The sequence below is a fragment of the Cebus imitator genome, unplaced genomic scaffold, assembly GCF_001604975.1.
Source record: "Cebus imitator isolate Cc_AM_T3 unplaced genomic scaffold, Cebus_imitator-1.0 Scaffold494, whole genome shotgun sequence".
NCBI classification, from domain to species: Eukaryota; Metazoa; Chordata; class Mammalia; order Primates; family Cebidae; genus Cebus; species Cebus imitator.
In genome coordinates, this window is record NW_016107809.1 from 737,809 (window position 1) to 760,546 (window position 22,738).

The 22,738-nt window shown below is 40.6% G+C and overlaps 1 protein-coding gene across 2 annotated transcripts in view; it reads right to left on the reverse strand.

Annotated features, from left to right (window-relative positions):
- HGD (homogentisate 1,2-dioxygenase) overlaps positions 1–21,269 on the reverse strand; it is a 56,726-nt gene extending 35,457 nt beyond the window's left edge. For both annotated transcript variants that reach the window (XM_017513531.2, XM_017513529.2), the window contains exons 1-4: positions 18,843–21,269; positions 13,380–13,451; positions 12,487–12,575; positions 7,673–7,778 (exon numbers count right to left, since the gene is read on the reverse strand). In XM_017513531.2, coding sequence (XP_017369020.1) covers positions 7,673–7,778; positions 12,487–12,575; positions 13,380–13,451; positions 18,843–18,857 — 282 coding nt within the window. In that variant the 5' untranslated portion in view covers positions 18,858–21,269. The remainder of the gene's footprint in view (positions 1–7,672; positions 7,779–12,486; positions 12,576–13,379; positions 13,452–18,842) is intronic.
- Between the last annotated feature and the right edge of the window lie 1,469 nt (positions 21,270–22,738).

Below are 22,738 nucleotides of genomic sequence, written 5' to 3' on the forward strand. Positions count from 1 at the left end.
AAGAACTGATGCCAACATTTTCTCAGCCCCTCGTACTAACTTACACCCTGAGCCCTTTGATCTTATCCTGTCTTGATCAGTTTCCCAAATATCCTGATCTCCAAGCTTTGCCTCCTTTTAATGGTCTTGTACTTGGTCTTCCAAACTGACCCTTATTTACTGTTCCTCCAGTGCTGAGTCACCCTGGCCTCAGTCTGACTCCTGGGACACCAACTCTGCTTAGGTCCTTCAGGGTCAATGTTCTTGTCCAATCTCCTTATATCAATTCTTTAAAACAATATTTATTGAACTTCTCTGTGTACCAGATTTTATGCTAGGTGCTGAAGGTGAACATGACATTGTCTCTTCCCTCAGGGAATGCATTACAGAAGATCCTGGAAGCATGAAAAACTCATGATAGAAAATCAAGGAAGTGGATCAGTGCAAATAACTTTGGAAGAGAAATGTAAATAGGAAGTTTCCCTCAGGAATAAGTTCTGGCACAGGGCCTATTTAACATTCTTATACATGGAAAATAAGAGATATAAGCAATGAAATCATCTGGTTTGCAGACAGCTGCAATATCTTTGCAAGGAGTGAAATGTAAGTTGATGGAGATGTACTGTAAAAAGAGCCAGCGAACTGTCCAAAAGGGCTGAGCAGGGGAATGTGCACTGCAATGTTGGCACACACCACTGAATGCATTTAGAGAAACGCAATCTAGTTTATTTATAGAATGATAGGATCTGAACTATCAGGCAGTAAGTTCAACAAATACTTGTGATTCTACTACTTGGAAGAAGGCATGTACTGGATGCTGCAGATCAGATGAGGATGACAGTGACATAGACCCTACTCTTAAATACTCTGAGAAATATTGAAACAGTATAATGAAGAAAGTATTATTTAAAATGAAACATAAATCATGAGTAGGATTTAGATAGGTGAATATTTGTGAAGGAAGAAAAGGAAATTCCAGGTAGATAAAACAGCTTGCAGCACTAGGGCAGGAGAACTTATGGAGTTGTCCTGGAATGGTGATGGTTATAGTGTGGCTGAAAGGTAGGGGACATGGAAGAAAGTGGAGTGTTTGAAAGGCTGTGACAGTGAATCAAGCTCTTGATCTCTTATCTTAGAAGTCTGCACTGGATTTAAAAGTGTATAGCACCTCCCTCCTCTCTCTCTTGCTCCTGCTCCTGCCACGTGAGATGCCTTGCTCACCCTTTGCCTTCTACCATGATTGGAAGCATCCTGAGACCTCCCCAGAAGCAGAAGCCAGTATGCTTCCTTTACAGCCTGTAGAACTCTCAGCCAATAAACTTCTAGTTTATTTATTGGTTGGACAGTGGAGGGGAGGGGTGATGGTGAGATTTAAAAATTTTGATATTTAGCAAGCTGATTCTGGCAGCACGGCGTGGGATAGGGAGGGGAAGACATATGAATCAGGTAGAAGGTCATTATAATAGTCTAGGTTAGAAGAAATGAGGTCTGAACCAGGTGGAGGTAGGAAAAGGGAAAAAGGAACCAGAGAGATCCTGAAAGCACACTCTACAGCAGCATTTCATAAAGTGTGGTCCAGCACCAACCTGCATGGAAATCATCTGGGGAGACTCCTGTGTACCACCTCAGACCTACTGAACTAGGATCTCTGGGGAGCAAGGCTGAGGAATCTACATTTTAAACAAGTCCCCTGGAAACTCTTGTGTATACTCAGGCATCACCATTCTATGGACTTGGCATCAGATTCAGTGTAGTGAGCTAGGAAAATCCTCTGTTGTGCAAGGAGTTCCTTCTGTTAGTTTGTCCCACTTGGTTATTTCTTATCAACAACTATCCCTTCATGTCTAAGGCAAAAAGAATCCAAAAGAATGGGAATCCTTAGTTGATATTTGGAGGGAAAAAGAAGCAGAAGGAGAGAATTATGGGTTAGATTGTGTTCTTCCTCCAAATTCATATGTTGAAGTTCGAACACCCTGTATTTCAGAATGTGACTGTATTTGCAGATGGAGTCCTTACAGGGATAATTAAATTAAAATGAGGTCACTAGAGTGGACCCTAATCTGATGTGATTGCTGCCCTTATGAGAAGAGGAAGTTTGGCTACAGACACTTAACAGAGGAAAGATGATGTAAGGAACCACGGAGAAGATACAAGCCAATGAGAGAGGCCTTAGAAGAAAGCAACCCTCCTGATACCTTGATCTTGGAATCCAGAACTGTTAGAAAATAAATCTCTTTTGCTTAAGCCACCCAGTATCTTTTTGTTATGATAGCCCTAGCAGATGAATACAAAGGGGAAGGGGAAGGTGGGGGTGATGAGAAGAAGAAAAGAGGAAGTTAAGAAAGACAGTAAGGGACAGGAGGAGAGGAGAGAGAGTAAGCACTTCCCCTTCTCCCAGGAAGGAGATGGTGATAAGGGGGAGGTGAGAGTTATATTAGTCCATTTTCATGCTGCCGATAAAGACATACCTGAGATGGAGCAATTTATATAGGAAAAAGGTTTAATTGGACTTACAGTTCCATGTGGCTGGGGAAGCCTCACAATCATGGTGGAAGGCAAGGAGGAGAAAGTCACATCTTACATGGATGGCAGCATGCAAAGAAAGAGCTTGTGCAGGGAGATAACCTCCCAGCGGATCCCTCCTATATCACTTGGGAATCCAAGATGGGATTTGTGTGGGGACACAGTCAAACTATATGAAGAGTCTAGTTCAGGACCTTGAAGAACACTTATTTTGCAGGTTTAGGAATCATGCAGTATCATGGAACTCAGGGAAAAAAGGAGATTCAGGAAGAAAAGAAGGAGGTCAGTTGTTCCAGGCTGGGATGTTGAGGAGAAAAGGATTATATTTAGCTGTGGATTTACTATATAATAGTAAAAATGGAAAAAATTCACATATATCACAATAGAGAATTGTTTTATAAACATTTGTTGAAATATAATGTAACATCAAAAATTACGCTCAAGAAGTTTAAAAAGACATGAAAAAAGGCACAAAATATGACATTTAAATAAAAACAATTCAAAGTAAATATATATATATATAACTGATTGTTTTTTAAAAAGCATTATTATAAGTGTATTCACTGCCTCTTTCTCTTTCCTTCCTTGATCTCTACAGAAAATTCAGATTTGTTTATTCTCACTGGAGTCCCTTGAACTCCAGTATTTCTATGGAGGTCACTGTTATATGTGTGTCTCCCAGCCAAAGGGGGTAGAAGATCTATAGTGCAGGTGTCATTTTCTAGAGGAAGAATGTAGGCAGAGGAAGAGAGAGAAGCCAACAATCAATGATGGCAAGGCATGAAGAGCTTGGAGAAGGTGAGAGGTCAGGTGAGAGAAGACAGATGTGAGAGGGTTGGAGTCTGGGAAAAACTGGGGAAAGGCAATTTTAAAAAGTATTGCTGTGGGTCATATATTGGATACTCTTTAATGTTTTCAGGAGAAGCAAGTTAAGATTAACATTATTTTATTTTTCTCTTTTTTTTTTTTTTTTTTTTATAGTGTCTTGCACTGTTGCCTAGGTTGGAGTGCAGTGGCATGACCAGGTCTCACTGCAGCCCTGATCTCCCAGGCTCAAGCAGTCCTCCCACCTCAGCCTCCTGAGTACCTGGGACTACAGGTGCTTGCCACCATGCTTGGCTAAGTTTTTCACTTTTTTTTTGTAGAGCTAGGGTCTTGCTATGTTGCCAAGGCTGGTCTCAAACTCCTGGACTCAAGTGAACCTCTCATATTGGCCTCTCAAATTGCTAGGATTAAAGGCATGAGCCACTGTGCCTGGCCAGATATTATCTTAAATTACTTTTGGTTACTGGCTAGACGGGACCCTAGGAATTATTTATTTACATATATGTACAAAAAGAAAAGACTTGAAAGAACCAAAAACATTAGAAGTTGTTAACTCTGTGTTAGTGGAATTACTGGGCACTGACACTTCCATGTAAGTTTTAAATAAAAATATGTATTAATTAGAGAGTGATGCACTATTGTGTAAAGAGGGTGTATATGTTTTCAATAGAGTTGTCTGGGCAGGCTGAATTGCATAGGGTTAAAGAGTGAATGGGGGTGATAAAGTGGCTTTAGATTATTTTCTCAAGAAGTCTGGCTGTGAATAGGAGAGTCTTGGGCAAGAGAGCTAGGAAAATCCAAGACATTTGTGGAGGGAAGGGGATTTCAGGATAGCAACACCTGGAAAGTCTGACAAATTAGCCAACAAATATCCTATAAGGGTGTATTGTTTTGAAAGATTTTTTTATAATTTGCATGCACTGGAGACAGAAGGCATTTTATGATATAATCTTTAATTAGCTTTGAGGTATTTCTTATTTGGTCCAAATTATACTGGTTAAGAACCAAGAGGTAATTCTCTCAGCTGGGTCTTAACTGGGTCAAGAAACTGACTTTCAAACAATCAAGAGGTTAGAGATGCAATAATAATAAAACATAAATTTTAAAGGCCCGTTAAAGAGAAATGCTAATTCAGGAATTCTAGCTGAAATCTGTAAAATCATGGTTAAATTGGATGTAGATTAGTTCATTAAATTCTGAGACTTCAGAAATTAGAGACAGATACATAAAATTAGGTATATGTCTTATGTGAGATATTAATGAATATTTGAATTTATGTCCTCAGGCTGAATTTAAATACACTCAAAAAGAGGCTGCATTAATTCTTGGATAATGAATTAAATATACACTAAAGAAAATGAAGGCTTTAGGGCCGGGCGCGGTGGCTCAAGCCTGTAATCCCAGCACTTTGGGAGGCCGAGGCGGGTGGATCACGAGGTCAAGAGATCGAGACCATCCTGGTCAACATGGTGAAACCCCGTCTCTACTAAAAAATACAAAAATCGCTGGGCATGGTGGCGCGTGCCTGTAATCCCAGCTACTCAGGAGGCTGAGGCAGGAGAATTGCCTGAACCCAGGAGACGGAGGTTGCGGTGAGCCGAGATCGCGCCATTGCACTCCAGCCTGGGTAACAAGAGCGAAACTCCGTCTCAAAAAAAAAAAAAAAAAAAAAAGAAAATGAAGGCTTTAGGGGGAGCAGTCCCCAGTCTTCCTGAGATGGTATCAAGGATAAGAGTGATAAAATTCCCCAAATCTGCCTATAAACTTTTCTTGTAATTCCTCATTTAGTTAACTTCATATACATAGTTACTATACCCATATTACCTGAACCCACAAGAGACTCAAGAATGAGGTAAAGTCAGGGTCCCCAGGTTGGTTGTACAAGCTGTGCCCTGCGCAAGGGCCTTGTCCGACTGAAGGGGAAATGGACAGGAGCTGAATGCCTAGCATGTGTCCCTGTGTATGGCAGACTGAGTCTGAGGGGTTGGGGGTTAGAATAGGGGCTGCATTTTGAAATTTGCTTAAAGGCAATAGATAGGCCAGCTGGGTACCAGGGAGGATGTCTACTTTATGCATTAAACTTCACACAAGTTTAAGAGTCAATTATTTAGACAAAATATCTTAGTTTCAAAATGGCTATGAGGTAGATAACATTTGAAATACTAATTCACATTTTTCTACCCTGAAAGGCTCCCTCCCTTCCTGTCCCTGGTAGAAAGGGGTGGTAGCATTCAAGCAGATGCTTATTTCTTTGAGATTTCCATAATTAAGACAAGAGAGAGAACTGCGCAGGAAACCAAAGGCATCTCTAAATTATTTTGACTTTTGTTTTTATAAAAGGTCTAAGCACTTAGGGGAGGGAGATTTGCAGGTATAGACAAAATGTCTTGGTAAACAAAGGGGAAACAGGAGATTTCCTTGGGCTGTGGAAAGTAGGGGTGGGGAGAGAGGGAGGGGGAAGGAGACAGAGAGAGAAAGAGGGAGGGAAAGAGAGCAGAAGACGACTTCAGAATAAAAAATACTATAAAATGAAAAAATAAATTTACCTGAATAATGTAAATTCAGGTAATATAAACAGCTGTATCAGAATCATAGTTCTTGCCTATCACATCCCAGGCATTGTACAAAGCAGGTTCACACCTATTCTCTTACAATCTTCACAATAGCACCACAAGGCAGATGTTATCTTCCCATTTTACAGTTGAAACATCATAGCTTAAGACACAGCTAGTAAGTAGAGGGGCAGGGATGCAAACCTAGGTCTGTTTTTCTTCCTGCTCTATATACCTGTTATCAAAACTCAGGGACAAAGGCAATACACTGGGGTTCTCAAGAGGTTAAAAAACTGAGAACTCAGTCCATTATAGCATTGGGTCTATCTCATTGCTATAGTACTGGTTCTGTCTCATTCTATCTTATATACTCTGCAAGCAGAGTGTATAATACTGATAACCAGAGAAAAAGCCCACTATTACTAGACTAAAAGGAGGCAACTCCTAGAAAAAGAATGGAAGCCCTAGGTTTAAAGAGAATGTGACAGTGATCTGTGACACAATAGACACAATAGACTTACATCATTCAGCTCAGACAGCAAGACTCTCACCCCATGCCAGATTTCAAAGGCCTCTCTACAAAGATGTCAGTATTGAATGTGTTTTCTATATTTCATGGTAAGTTTAGATTAACAGAAAAAAACTTAAGAGCATGTAGACATTTTGACCAACATATATAATTTCTACTCAGCCAACTTACCTGAGCAGTTCTACTAAGTCCGAACTACTACTGTGCCCATTAGGCTAGAAAGATACAAACTGAAGCACGTGCACGTGCACGTGAACATGTGTGCGCACACGCACGCGCGCGCGCACACACACACACACACACACACACACACACACTGTTAATCAAGTTTATCCTAAAGCTGCCTCCTTACATATTTTAAGTTCTGCCTAAAGGTTTCTACATACATAATGAACCATAACCTAATTGGATGTGTAACCTACTCTTGTGCCAATCATTGTGACCAACAGTTAAAACTCAGTTCAAGTAAGTAAAATGCCAAGCTGCAACTAATGTGGCTATTTCTGTACCTAATTTCTGTTTTCCATACATCACTTTCCTTCTTCTGTCTATAAATTGTCTTCTATTAGTATCTGTGCTGGAGTCTCTCAGAACCTATCCTGGCTCACATAGAACAATTCATGAATTGTCCTTTGCCTAATTAAACTCTGTTAAATTAGATTTGTCTAAGGTTTTTCTTTTAACAATATGCATAAACATAATCAATCAATCAGTTCCAAAATTCCCACCTGATATGGTTTGGCTGTGTCCCCACCCAAATCTCATCTTGAATTATAGTTCCCATAATTCTTGTGTGTTATGGGAGGGTCCTCCCTGGTAGGAGGTAATTGAATCATGGGGATGGTTACCCTTATGCTGTTCTCATGATAGTGAGTTCTCACAGGAGATGATGGTTTTATAAGGGGATTTTCCCATTTTTGCTTAACATTTCTTTCTGCTGCTGTCATGTGAAGAAGGATGTGTTTGCTTCCTCTTCTGCCATAATTGTAAGTTTCTTGAGGCCTCCCAGCCATGCAGAACTGTGAGTCAATTAAAAATATTTCCTTTATAAATTACCCAGTCTTAGGTATTTCTTTATAGCAGTATGAGAATGGACTAATATAGCACCCAAGTTTGAGCAGAAAATAGACACACTTTAGCATTTATTAAAATAATACTAAAAAAAAAGCTATCTAAGTTTTTCAAAGACTATGGTATTCTGTTTAGGTATTTCTATTCAAGGCTTTGGGTATATGATATGCTTCAATTCACAGGACCAGGTTACCTGGTTAGGATCAGGATCAACTTCATCCCAGTTGTGAGTGACATGGCCTTCATCAATGGATTCAAAGGGCTTGTGAGAAACTGAAGGTAGAATCCTATACAGCCAGCTAGAGGAAAAAAACATACAAGATGTACAAGCCTTAAAGTAATGTTCTGAGTGATACACAGAATGGCTGAGGCAGTACCATCAGGAAGACACTCAAGTCAACGACGACCTGTCAAGTCAACGAAGACACTCAAGTCACATTAGACCTGGGCTCTAATGTGTGAAGCAGTGAAGCAATGTCACAACATCACTTTTTAATGGCCATCTGCTGTCCACACCCCTGGCCTCTTCTCACCTTTTCACTGCCCCCATCATGCTTCAAATGGACTCTGGTTCATTGTTATTCCCATGCTGCCAAAAAATGAAGAACTGTCTTTTCTAACAACTATAAAGGAACAGGGAATACCTTGAGAGATATCTGTGTAGGAAAATCAGTAGAAAAACATTAGCTTATGGATATCATAGGATACTAGCCCTTGCTCTGGAAGGCAAAAACAATGAGTTCTATGTCGCTTGAGACAATATAGATGGTATCTTTGTTATTTTTGAAATAATAAATCAATTTTCTCCTTTAAAATTATGAAAGTAACACATGCCAATGGTAAAAATAATTCAAGTAATTTAAAAAGTCCTGAAACATAAAGGGCTCCTTTTCCTCCAGTTTCTTCAGGGCTATTCCTCAGAAGCATCAGAGCTTAATGATTTTTAAAAAATATATATTCTTTCAGATATATCCAATACATTTATTTCTAAGCAAAATTGCCAGATCATTTAAACACTTTATTACCATAATAATAACAGGTGAGAGTGCCTGGTCACACACATCTTCACAAATCTGGAATATTATTAATTTTAGTGTTTTAGGTGGAAAATAGTATCTCATTTTATTTTGCATTTATTATGAGTTAGGAAATACAAAATATTTCCCAAAAAAATAGTCTATTCATTTGTTTATTGGCTCTTTGTAGTTTTTCTATGAATTACTTGTAAAAGTCCCTTATCATTTTCCATTGAGTTTATTTGTCTTTTTGATATTAATTTGTAAGAGAAAAAAGATGCTGGAGAGGCTGTGGAGAGATAGGAATGCTTTTACACTGTTGGTGGGAATGTAAATTAGTTCAACGATTATAGAAGGTAGCGTGGTGATTCCTCAAAGACTCACAATGAGAAATAGCATTTGATCCAGCAATCTCACTACTGGGTATATACCCAAAGGAATATAAATCATTCTATTATGAAGATATATGCACACATATGTTTACTGCAGCATTATTCACAATAGCTAAGACATGGAATCAACCCAAATGCCCATCAATGATACACTGGCTAAAAAAAATGTGGTGCATATACACCATGGAATACTATGCAGCCATATAAAAAATGAGATCATGTCCTTTGCAGGGACATGGATGGAACTAGAAGCCATAAGCAGGAACAGAAAACCAAATACCACATGTTCTCACTCATAAGTGGGAGCTGAACAATGAATATATGGACACAGGGAGGGCAATAACACACACTGGGGCCTGCTGGGGGGTGGGAGTTGGGGGAGGGACAGCATCAGGAAAAAGTGGCTAATGTATGCTGGACTTAATACTTAGGTGATGTATTGATAGGTGCAGCAAACCACCATGGCACATGTTTACCTATGTAACAAACCTGCACATATACCCTGGAACTTAAAAATAAATTAACACTTCTGTACTCCAAAATTAGAAGAGTGTGTGTTCATGTTTTACTGTGGTACATTTATGGCTCTATTTGTTTTTCTTTCTGTTCTTTTTAAAGCATGTCCTCTCTACCAGGACCAGATCTCAGGCTTTAAGAAGGGAAGAAGACTCTGACAAAGGAATTCTAAAGGACACCAGGATGAGAACCTTCTAGAAGCTGGAAGGGACACTGAAACTCACTAAGAGGGACCTAAGTCCTTTCAAAGGCTACTACCCTGACAAAATACAGATGGACAATGGAAGATCAGACCTGAATCAACAGGCTTTGGCCCTTTTGAGCCCAAGCACAGTCTATCTCAGTGGGTTGACTTGGCCTGGCCCAGTGCTGAGCCATCTGGGGGAAAAAGGGCTAGATATGTTTAGTTTCCATTTGGTTCCTCCATTTCTTGATGATATGACCTCAGGCCTTGGTCTTACTAAGCCTCTCCAGCTCCCAGTATATGAAGTTCAGGGCATATGTATATGTCTTGGAATCAGCTGTGTGATCCTGGGAGAGTTACTAAACTTTCTGGACCTTATGTTCTTCGTCCTTGTCTTCTAAGATTGTTGTGAGAACTCAAAGAGTTTGCGAACCGAAAACGCCTGGCATACAATAGATGCTCGCTTATTAGATGCTTAATTGCCTTTCTTCTCTTAATTGTCCAAATTTTATCACAGTCCAGATTATCCACATTCTCTGACTCTTGCCTTTTCAAGACTCAAGGGATCAATCAGCTAGCTAATCTGATAAATATTAATCCTAGGTAGGCAGGCAGGCAGGCAGGTAGTTAGGTAGGTAGGTAGGTAGACTCTATAATAGTTTTGTGGTGGCCCTGCATGCTGTGGTTCAAATGAGTAGTAACTAGGAATTTCAGGCTGGCCTACTTATGGATAGGACTGGTCCCATTTTCCCACTGGAGATTTTGAGTGGGAAGAATTTCCACAAAATTTCTGTGGGTATCTTTGAAGTGTTTTTCTAAATAGATGGGTGAGCCATACCTAGCGTCCCTTATTTTTTAGCTGAGTTTATAATACTCCCCAGGCAGCACTACATTGCCCTGAACAGGGATTTAATTCTGATTCAGGGAACAGTGCCAGCTTCTTAATGAAATGCCAACAGCTCCTTTTCAGCCTCCTGGAACAGAGCTCAGCTCCTGCTGGCTGAAGATATTGCTGAATAATGGGGACAGGCAGCAGAATCCGGAGACCAGGTGGCCTGTTAGGGAATGGGCCATAAAGTCAAGAACATAGTCATAGAGGCCAGGTTGTCATAAATTAGAATGGACAGAATTGTCTGTGTGCTTACCTTACCCCGTCTATTTGGGCTGAAAGAGAGAAAGAGTGAGAGAGAAAGAGAGAGAGAGAGAGAGAGAGAGAGAGAGAGAGAGATTGATTATTATATAGCAATGGAATTATCCCAATTTTTGACATGCTTAGAAAACTTTCTCTATTTCGTCCTCTTTCCACACACATATCTATTGAGAGAAAAGCACTGTTATACTGACATTGTAACATAGCACCTGCCATATATCATGCACAGATCTCTTGACAGCCTCCTCAAGATACCCTGGAAATGAGGCAGAAACTCTGCCATGATGGCAATACTTAATGATGATTATTATGACAATAACTAGCATTAACTGATCACTAACCATGTGCCTTGCAATGTGCAGTTTATACACATCCTTTATACACATTCTTTCTTTTAATCCTCACCACAGATATGAAATAAGTACTATTATTATCTTTGTTTTATGAATGAAGAACTAGAGGATCCAAAAAGGCAGATGATTTGCCCAAGATTTGAAAAAGAGGAGCCAGGATTTATACTCAGGGGGCCTGCCTCCAGGGTGGCCATGATTACCTGTGTAATCTTTATCATTTGTGTGGTCCACTATAGTTTTGTACTTACTATCTCATTTGCTTCTCAGAAGGACCTGTGGTGATAAACTCAGGCCGCCCTGCTAAGCAGTACAAGAAGACCACATGCCCTTCTCCCCAAATCTCTAACATCAGCAGCATTCCTCTTCACAAATGCCTTAGCCTAAACTTTCTATAATTAGATACTATTTATTTAAATCACAACACTTACTGCCTGTTAAAACTACAATGCATACTGCATCCAACCTGCCTGATATGAGTCAATCAAGGGATCATGTTCATTGACCCGGATGTAGGATTAGAGCAAACATGGAACATGGCATACTATGTTAATGAATATGCTGGTTTCTAGCAAAGGCAAATTCTAGAGTAAAAATCTTATTAATTCAAACCACAATGGGCCATGATACATGACTTTTCAACTATCCAAGCTTGGAATACCCAACATTTTCTCGCAAAGAACATACCTCTAGTTAGCTGAGAAAGATATTGCTCTGAATCTTCCAGAGTTATGACTCAGTCATTATAAAACAAAGGAAAATCCCAAACCAAAACTCAACAGGACAGTCTTTAGAAGAAGGCCAAACTATTAGGAATATTTCATTCTGAGTATAGGAGATAATTTGTAAATGGAACTGGACATGTGTATTTTCCAGGCTCTGCACAGCTTTCCTTCACCTTCTTCCACCAGTCACTTGGTGCTAGCTAGCAGGAAGTCTATTCTCTCCTGACTAGGACCTAGACCAAAGCCTATAAGAAGCAGAATCTTGAGCAGCTCTAGGAGGCTGTGGCCCAGGGGAAGGAGGCAGCCCAAAGTCCCTGTCATATTTCCCACAGTCTACAGGTCAGAATTCATCTAATCTTTGTACCTTCTCTTTTTTTTTTTTGAGACGGAGTTTCGCCCTTGTTATCCAGGCTGGAGTGCAATGGCACGATCTCGGCTCACCGCAACCTCCGCCTCCTGGGTTCAGGCAATTCTCCTGCCTCAGCCTCCTGAGTAGCTGGGATTACAGGCACACACCACCATGCCCAGCTGAATTTTTGTATTTTTAGTAGAGACAGGGTTTCACCATGTTGACCAGGATCGTCTCGATCTCTTGATCTCGTGATCCACCTGCCTCGGCCTCCCAAAGTGCTGGGATTACAGGCGTGAGCCACAGTGCCCGGCCTTCTTTGTACCTTCTCTTATTGGTGCTCCGTGGACAAGTGAAAGCCGATCCTGAGAGCTGCTCAGCATACAGATTGTAGGGGCAGACCTGAGGATTATTCTGAAACAAAGGATGCAACAAACAATATTACCCTCATCTGAAAAACATCACACCTTCCCACCAACTAACTCCGTAGGGGAATGGGGATGCTCTGGGCCACTGCACATGCTCATCTCCAACTCAATATGTTTCTTGTAACAACTTTTGATGTGACTTGCCCCCTTGATTATAAAAGTAATATATACTTATTGTAGAAAATTTATAAACTATATCACCCATTATCTCACAACCAGAAATAACCCAGTGTTAACATGTTCGTATTTTTTCTTGCATTCTTATCCTCCAAAATTGTGACCCTATGATACCTGTAATCCTATAATAATCAGGCATTTTTTTCTTTTAAAGAAAACAAACATTATATCATGAGGACTTTTATGCCATGATACAGTCTTCAAAAGTTTTGAAAATATTTTTGTTTGCTGTGTTGTTGCTATTCTAGCCAGCACTAGTATGAACACCTTTGTGCATACATATTAAAGCACCTTGTTATTTTCTCGTAATTGTCACATCTTATGGTGTTCAAGGGGAATATGAGGAATTCCCTTTAACCCTAGATTTTGGGGATCCTACTGGAAACCCTACAGTTAATTTTACTAGTTTGGGTTGGCTGCTGCGCCACCAATCCAATTTTAATCTTTGTATTGTCATTGCACTGTATCTACATTGCCCCTATGACTTGGGAAACCACTAGACAGTTCACAGGCTAGATTAGAAGAGCCACAGTGGGTGGAGGCACTTTGGCCTAAAAGCTAGTCATCCAGGAATAGGATTCAGAGCTCTTCTAAGCACTTTATTTGCTCGTACCTGTCCTTCTGGCAAGGAACCTGGGCAGCGAGGGTCCTCTGAAGTACACTCATTCCCAAATCCAGAAAGGTACTGTATGTGACAAAGACACAAATGCCACCATTAGTAGGATTTAAAGAACACTGGCAGTCTACAAAGGTAAGAATTTCTATATGGACACACATGTGTATATGATATTCCACATATAATATCTTTACTGTGTCTTAACATATGACTCAGGAAAGAGAATATGCTTTCTGTAAATATTAGACTTCTAATTAATCAGAAGAGTGCTGGATATTCCAATTAATCAGAAGAGTGCTTCTCCACCCTTAGCTGTACTTAGTTGATTTATGCATCTACACTGAACCTCCCTAAACTTGAGACTCCATTTCCCCTTCAAACTCTGGAAAAAAAAAAAGAACAACAACAACAAAAAAACATTTAGGAAGACGTGTGGATCCAATCCCAACAGCAAAACCCTCTCCAAACTAGTCTGGCTGCAGGCAGAAGCCTTTGCTATCTGCCTCATCTATGGAACACATCTATATTTGTATGAATGCATGCAAACAAAGTTTAAAGATATGGGTGTCCTTTAGGAGATTTGCCAGTGCAGAATTGTTTCACAATGACACAATGGAACCTACTCGGATTGCCATCTCTTCACTTTACACCCAGAGGGAGGGAAAAAAAAGTTAAGGGTTTCTCAACAGGTAAGTCATGCAGAGCCCCTGAAACTTACTCTTGCAACACTCAACACACTTGCGAGTTCTTGTGCACTGTCTGGCTCTTTGCTAGCCTACAAGCTGCATGAAGGCTGGGACTATGGCAGTCTTGGCTCATAGAAGGTACTCAGTGGAAAACTGTTGATTGATTTTTTTCACTTAAAGCCAATTCTAATGTAAGTGTATGTGTGCTGCCGTAAATAGGGTTAGAACTCTCTTTGCTCTAACTTAAATACCAATTGATTTTAGCCCAGGATAATGAAAGTGCAGTCTTTCTCAGCAAATAAAATGCCACCATCTGAACACATCTCCTAAAGAGATATAAGAAGGACGGAAGTGAGTGAAGGGTAGGCCCTCCGGAGTTCTCAGCAGCATGGAGATATAACACGCCTGGATGTGTGTGATGATTAGGTCAAAAACGGTCTACATTTGAACAAAGTGAAGGCACTGTGGCTTCCATCACAGGCTGGTCTCAAATTCCATTTCACAGAATTGAAGATAATTTGAGGTTATTACCAATTCTCAGCAGAAATATCAGACGTGAAAGTTATGACCTAGAAAGCAATGGAGGTGAAATTATTCTTTTTGCCTTTACATATAATATTTTGTATATTTGAAAATTTGTCATCACAAAAAAATACTAAGGTATATACTGATTTGTTAAAAGCAGTGGCATGCAGTTAGGATGATATCTTTGGGGAAATGGCAGACACTATCCAGCATTCTGATTCTCTGCTGCATCTAATTTTCTCCTTCTAAACTGAACCCCATGCTCACCATCAACGGGATTGAATTTGAGCTGCTGAGAATTGGTAATAACCCCAAATTATCTTCAATTCTGTGAAATGGAATTTGAGGCCAGCTTGTGATGGAAGCCACAGTGCCTTCACTTTGTTCAACTGCCACTTTATTTCTCTCTGCAAGAGATGAAGGCTGGAGTACAGCTGAACTTTCTGGCAGGTACCCGTGGATTTACACATTAACCTTCCCCATTCTTTGTAACTGCTGGCCTCAAAAGAGAGTTCAGGGTTATGCGTTTGGAACAAGAGTTAGTATATATGTTTCTGAAGTATTTGATTCAGACTGTGCTTTAAAAAATAGAAAAGAAAGTAGGAAGAACAGCTGGTGGTTTGGAAGGAAGCCACCAAGCACTGCGAGGTGCGAGTTCTGAATCTGTTTCTCAATCTTAGCTGCAGTGCATTGGCTAAGGAGGAATGTGAAAACTGCTGAGTCACTATCAAAATCAATTGGTTTTTCTAATTCCCCTGAGAGAAAAATTACAGATGAGTTTATTACAGCTTTAAAATGCCATGTCCCTCACTGCTGAAGGCATCTGAATTAAGGAAGTAGTAATTGCAGCTGCTTTCTTCAGACATTGAGCTCAAGGACAGAATCTCAACTCTGTTTTTATCAGCTGGGAAAATCCAAGCATTCATTTCCAGCTGGTTCAGTGCCTGTGCAAAAGTATATCGTGTACAAAAATAAAATTAAAAAGCTAACATTAAGCATGTTTTCTACAGTTTGGATTTCTGAATAATTTGATCCGACAGAAAAAAATTTTTTTTTTCAGGAGAATTATATGCATACTTTCTAAACGCAAGATAAATTCCTGAGCTCCATGTGACTTCAGTACCATCAGTTCTTTGGCAGCTTACGAGTATACAGCTTTTTAATTCTCACCTGGTCCCCAGGATACGGTTTACTTGTCAGAGTAGTTTTATGAGGTGCTTTCTCCTCACTCTGATTCTAGGTAACACCTGATGAGATGGACAGATGGTGCACCTCACTTCCTCTTTCTGGGCATGAAGGAAAGAGAGAGAAGTCAGGGTAGAGCTACTGCTACTGTATGTGTGTGTGTTTGTAGAAAAGGAGTCTAATATTTCTAGTTAACCTTGATGGGAACGTAGAATATAGATTGTGAAGGGAACTTGTATATTACTGCAGTAGGCTGAATAATGGCTCTGAAAGATATGTATGGCTTAATCCCTGAAACCTGTATTACCTTTTCTAGCCAAACAGACTTTTGCAGATGTGATGAAGGATCTTGGAATGGGGAGATATCCTAATTATTTGGGTGTATCCTAAATGTAATCACAAGTATCATTATAAGAGGGAGGCAAAGGGAGATTTGGCTTCTAAGAGGGGAAAAGGTGATGCGATTACAGAAGCAGAGATACATTTTTTGAAGATAGAAGAGGCTACAAACCAAGGAATGTGGGTAGCCTCTAGAAGAAACAGAATCCATGGAAAAGGCAGGGAAACACAATCTCTCATAGAGTCTCCAGAAGAAATTGTTCCTCTCTGCAAGAGAGGAAGGCAGGCTGGAGTACAGCTGAGCTTTCCAGCAGGCACCAGTGGATTTACTCATTAACCTTCCCCATTCTTTGTAACTGCTGGCCTCAGAAGAGAGTTCAGAGTTATGCGTTTGCAACAAGAGTTAGTATATATGTATTTGAAATTGGTTTCACTAGGCTAAAGTTAAAGTGTCAGCCACACCTTTTGTGTTGTTTTAAGCCAATAAATTTGGGGTAATTTTTTATAGCAGCAACAGGAAATCAGTTATGTAGAACAGTAGGTCCCATTTCTGGCTAATCATTAGAATCACTCCCGAAGCTTGTTATATACAGACTCAGAGCAAGTGAATCAAGGATTTGGTGGTGGGGCCAAAGCCTGCAAGTTAAGCAAGCTCTTCATTTTAGAAATGAGGAAACCAAGGTTGGGAGAAGCGAAGTAACTTACTCAAAAACATAGGGTATTACGTTTTAAATTTAATTTTATTATTTTATCTTTTGAATTTTCTTCCCCCAGCTTTACTTTTGTGTAAATGTGATTTCATTTATGGCTTTGTGTTGACATATTCATTAAAATGAAGAAATAAAAAATGAGAAACAGTCTTAAAAATTATATGTTTATTGATTAGAATGAATATGATGCAATCTGGTTTTCTGTGCTCAGATTCTTGACCTTTGGAGTTAACCTTTCCTTGTAAAAGATTAGACAGCAGGCTGGGAAGAATGCCTTTGAAACTGAGAGCAAAGACTTGCATGTAACTTACACTGATGTCCTGGTGATGTGCATAATAAGTTGCTTAAACATTACAGCAGGATAGGATTTTAGATATAATTTATTTATAAATGGTAAAGATGTTTCCAACCCCCACTGAACTTCCTCATAGAATGTTCATCAGAAAACAAAGTTTCTATCTACTCTTTCCTCCAAGACTTCAACTCCTACCATTGACATCATGACACTCAGATCTATTCCCCTAGCCCTGTCCACTCCCCTGAAATCCAGATCCATATATCCAACCACCATCTGGGTATCTCAATTTGGCTGTCCCTCCAACAACTCAAATTTTGCTGACACTGTTTTGGACTCTAGAACATTCAGGCATTCTGTATGTGCTGTGCCCTTGCACTCACTCTTCCCTTCAGACCCTATCCTTCTTCACTTGGCTGGTTCCAACTTCTCTCTTAAGATTCAGTTTAGGTACAGGCTCCTTTAGGAAGTTTCTTTTGACTTTACCTATCTCAGACTCTGTTCCTCCACTACATTAATCTGTAGTATCATGCACTAGCACAAAACATTTGCTGAATTAAAGAATGAGAGTTAACTATCAGTCAGGCATAAAGATAAAAAACCAAAGTTCATTCCAGAGTTGAGTGTTTTCAGGATTCCTATCAATTAGGAAAGTGTTTGGTTATTCAAACTCAGAAACACCTCCCTTTAACTGATGGATTCTTCAAACTCAGCATCAGTTAGAGTGCATTAGGGCACTTCTCAAACCCTGCATTCTGGGAAGAAGTCTGATGGGGGGAGGTCTGGCCCACCTGCCCTGAGCCAAGGTTCTGGGCAGTGCTATTCAGTCACATATGCATGTGTTGGGCACTGATGCAAGACAGGGCTGGGCATTAGGCATAGTTTTAGACATTAGGGACATATTCTCTTTCCTTGCCTTAAGATACCGGTTTAGTAGGGGCCATTAAGACCCCTTTTTGAGCCTGGACTTTGCATTCAAACATAACCTAGTTGCAATCCAGTCATCTATTGGCAGTGACCTTGGGCAAATCATAGTCTCTCCAAGCTTTACTTTTCTAATTGATTAATAGAATCAAGAACCTCTCTCTATACCCCAGATTTATTTTAAAGATTATGAGTTAATTCATAGTTAAAATGCCTAGCATCTAATAGCACAAAACCCATACATACTTTTCAATTGTGTATTACTAAAAAGAAGGAATGATTTACTAGAGGACATGCTAGGGCTTTTACTGGTCAATGGCTGATTGATAGCCTCAATTAACTGAATAGATTAAGCATATCTAATTGGTGGCAGAAGTGGTCCAAGAAGCTGCAGCAATGGGAATGTGTCAGAGCAGGGGGTGGGAAAGAGACATAGTGAGAAACGTGCATGTCTGTAGTGGAGGGGAGCTCTTAGGATGTCTACAGGTTTCCAAGACAATGATTGAAATAAAGACAAAAAATGACGAATAAGATGTTCATTTCTTTCCTTTATCACCTTTCCCTTGTTCCGCAGCCCCAGTTGTGCCCACAGACACCACAATGAAGCCTCTGAACACAGGGATTTGAACTAGGGCTTCTCCAAGTTCTTTTCAACTCTGACACCCTGGTGTTCTCAGAAGCTTCCATAAATTTTGGCTGAAGGAGCCACAGCAAATTTGTCAGATGATCTCTTACCTTTAACTTCCATAAATTTTGGCTGAAGAAGCCACAGGAAACTTGCCAGACGGTTTCTTACCTTTAATTCGGCCATTTTCTCTCTGCTCTATGTGTGATGACTTCAGGAAACGCAGGCCCAGAGGATACAAAGCCACAATGCTTCTTTCTCCTTCAAACCACTCTTTGGATATTCTGGTTTCCACTGCTTCACTGTGCTTCACTGTCAGTGAGTCACTCAAACCAGCTGGGAGAATTGCCTAACTCATATATAGGGACAAAGTCCAACAAGCTTATTTTTTAACTGCTTACACAAGTGCTTTGGTTTTTAAACAGTTTGTTCCTATGTGTTTGCAGAGGCCGGGCTCCTCTTCACTGAGGCAGATATTGACCAATTATTTGTTCAAGTTAAAAGGAAGCTTATTTCAAAAGGCAGATAATTTGAAGCTATCAGGGAAAGGAACTGTGGCAGATAGTGCCTGCTCTGTGTGTTGGAGAGTTCTCTGTTGAGTTCTGACTCAGGCTAGAAATACAGGCAGTGCTGAGTCTGGAGGGCAGTGAGAAAAACCCCTAGACATTTACCAGCTCCAGATGTTTACACTGGGGTAAGATGTTTACACACAGCCACTTGAAGACAAGCAGCAGGACCAGAACCACTCAGTTCTCTGCAGGTGCTTCCCAGGAATAAGCTCAGGTTCTTGGGTAAGTATTAGGCATAGTTTTAGACATTAGGGACATATTCTCTTTCCTTGCCTTAAGATATCAGTTTAGAAGGAGCCACTAAGACCCCTTTTTGAGCCTGGACTTTGCATTCAAACATATCCTGGTTGTAATCCAGTCATCTACTGGCAGAACCTAAAGCCTTTCACTTAGAGCAAACTGAGGTGTTTCCTATTGCTCTTTTTAATTTCTTAAAGTACATTTAGTTTTCTTATAAACTCTTTAAGAGTTTTGTTTCCTAATGTTTTTATACTTCTAAAACAGACTAAGGGATTACTCTCCAGCCACCTCCTCTATGACTCCCTCATTATTCATCTTGGCTGCTCTCCTTGGTCATTGGCAGGTAAAGGGGAAAGGGGAAAACATATTGAGTGCCTGCTTTTGTCAGATTTTTCCATATCTAACTTCACAAAAACAATCTTGTAAACTAGGCATTATCACAACTCAAATGCCAACAGACAAGGGAGGAAGTATAAATGAATAAAATAGGCTAGCTGATTTTTCAAGATAAGATGAAGCTCCAATTTTTAAACATTGGCAATTAGAATGAGAGAGAGTGAGAGAGAGAGAGACAGAGACAGACAGAGAGAGAGTGCGAGAGTGAGAGAGAGAGAGAGAGAGAGGCAGAGAGAAACTAACCTGTGATAGATGGCAAAAAAATGCCCAAATTCCTCCTATCCTTGTATATGTGCCCCTTTGAATGTGACTTTGCTGTTCCTCCCATCAAGAAGTAGGGTCTTTTTCTTTGGCCAATAGCAAACATGACACAGAGTTTGAAAAGTGCTTGTGCCTTAAGACAGGTCCAATTCTTACAGCCAGAGACACTGTGCAAAGTAGCTGGGCTGGCCTCCAGAGATCAAGGCAACAGCGCTGCAAGCCCCACAGTGACTGCCAGACATGTGAATGAGGCAGTCTGGCTGCCAGGTGACTGCAGACACATGTGTGATCCCAGGCAAGACCAGCAGAAGAACCACCAGTTAAATCTGGGCCAAACTGCTGAGCCACAGAATTGGGAACAAATAGAATGGTATATTTTACACTACTAAAATTTGGGATGGTTTGTTAAGCAGTGATAAATAACTGATATAATCATGCAGGTCAAAAAACATGTGCAGATTTGAAGTGGCTACAGGCTGCCAGTTTCAGATCCTCTGCTTTAGATAAATGGGTTTAAACAACCTCCAGGGGTTCCTAGGCTCCGGCATACTGCAGTAGCACAAGAATGACTGCCTGCATACGAGGTGCTAGCACAGAGTGGGCCAGACAAAAGGGGACATGTTGACAGGAAACAAGTGGCAGGCTGGTAGCCAACCCTGTGGACTGACGCCTGAGGACTGATAGGAAATCTCAGCATATATCAGCACAGACAGATAACATTGTGGTATGATGTAAACTACTCTGGAATTCATATGCTAACCTGGGAGGAAGGAAGGTGGAGACCCCAGCTTTATTGAGGCTAAGTTTTCACTATTTCTATAACAAGCACACTCAGAAAGTGAATTCGAGGACAAGATCTCTGGTGTATCTGAGTTTATGAGTACCTTGGGTCTTCAATCTTTATAGATCCTGGAAGTTCGTAGTTGGTGGTTAGATAAAGAAATAAATGGGAGCTAATAAAAGACAAAGGAAAATCTTTACTGCCTTATTTTTCAACAAACTTTCTATGTTATTTCCATTGAACCAGCTTTGAAGGTAGATTTAAGAGGTGTTTTGTTTGTTTTTTTTTTGTTTTTGTTTTGTTTTTTTTTGGAGACGGAGTTTCGCTCTTGTTACCCAGGCTGGAGTGCAATGGCGCGATCTCGGCTCACTGCAACCTCCGCCTCCTGGATTCAGGCAATTCTCCTGCCTCAGCCTCCTCAGTAGCTGGGATTACAGGCACCATGCCCAGCTAATGTTTTGTATTTTTAGTAGAGACGGGGTTTCACCATGTTGACCAGGATGGTCTTGATCTCTTGACCTCGTGATCCACCTGCCTCGGCCTCCCAAAGTGCTGGGATTACAAGCGTGAGCCACTGCGCCCGGCCTGAGGTGTTTTGATTCTTTCCTAAGGTGTGAGATTTCTGAAAGGGTAAGAAAGTGTTAACAGTTCCCTGACTGAATGAAAATTACTTTGAGGCGTCTGAAAATATTTAAAATGGAATACATCTATTCCTTCTAAAAGGAAAGAATATACACACGGGATATTAACATATTATTTTATTATTTATTTATTTTTTGAGACAGATTCTTGCTCTGTCACCCAGGCTGGAGTGCAGTGGCACAAAAACGGCTCACTGAAGCCTCAACCTCCTGGGCTCAAGCGATCCTCCCACCTCAGCCTCCTGAGTAGCTGGGACTACAGGCACACACCACCACACCCGGCTACTTTAAAAAACTTTTAGTAGAGATGAGGTCTTGCCATGTTGCCCAGGCTGATCTTGAATGCCTAGGTTCAGGCAATCCTCCCACCTTGGCCTCCCAAAGTGCTGGGATTACAGACATGAGCCACTGCACCTAACTTAATGTTATTTTTTAGAGTCAGAGTCTTGCTGTGTTACCCAAGCTGGAGTGGAGGGGCAACATCGTAGCCCACTGTAGCCTTGAACTCCTGGGCATAAGCCATCCTCCAGCCTCAGCCTCTCAAAGTATTGGAATTACAGACATGAGCCATCATGTCCTGCTGGGATATGAGAATAAATAACACACAGCTACAGATAGTTCTGGTTCTATGTCTAATGGCTTTCCATTTTAATTAATGTAATTATACATTCATTTATTTAACAGTTTTTGAAAACCATCACAACATAGTATAAGTGCTCTGACAGAGAATAGCCCAGGGTTCTAGGGGGCACAAAGCCTGGATGAGCAGAGCCAAGGAGGGCTTCCCAGAGGAGACAATGTCTGAGCCAAGTCACATAAAGTAAGAGTTGGACAGAAAGGGCAGTAAGCGGAGAGAACAAGGTGTGCAAAGAGAAAAACAGAAGTGCAGCTTATGCAATAAACTGTGTTTAGGGCAATGCAACTGAAATTGGAGTGGAGGGATCCAGTCAGGGAAAGCTTCTAGGGAAGCAGGAGAAATAGAAGGTATCTTCTGGACAGGGTGATCAGCATTCAAAGACACACAGTGGAAGGAGTAGGCTGTGAGTAAGGGTTAATACATACAGGTCAAATACATACAGGAGCAGAGAAAGGTCACAATATCAAAGCTGTGAGAGACAAAAAACAAAAGTTGATAAAAAAACCAGGCAGAAGAGGATGGATTCAACGAACCAATATGGG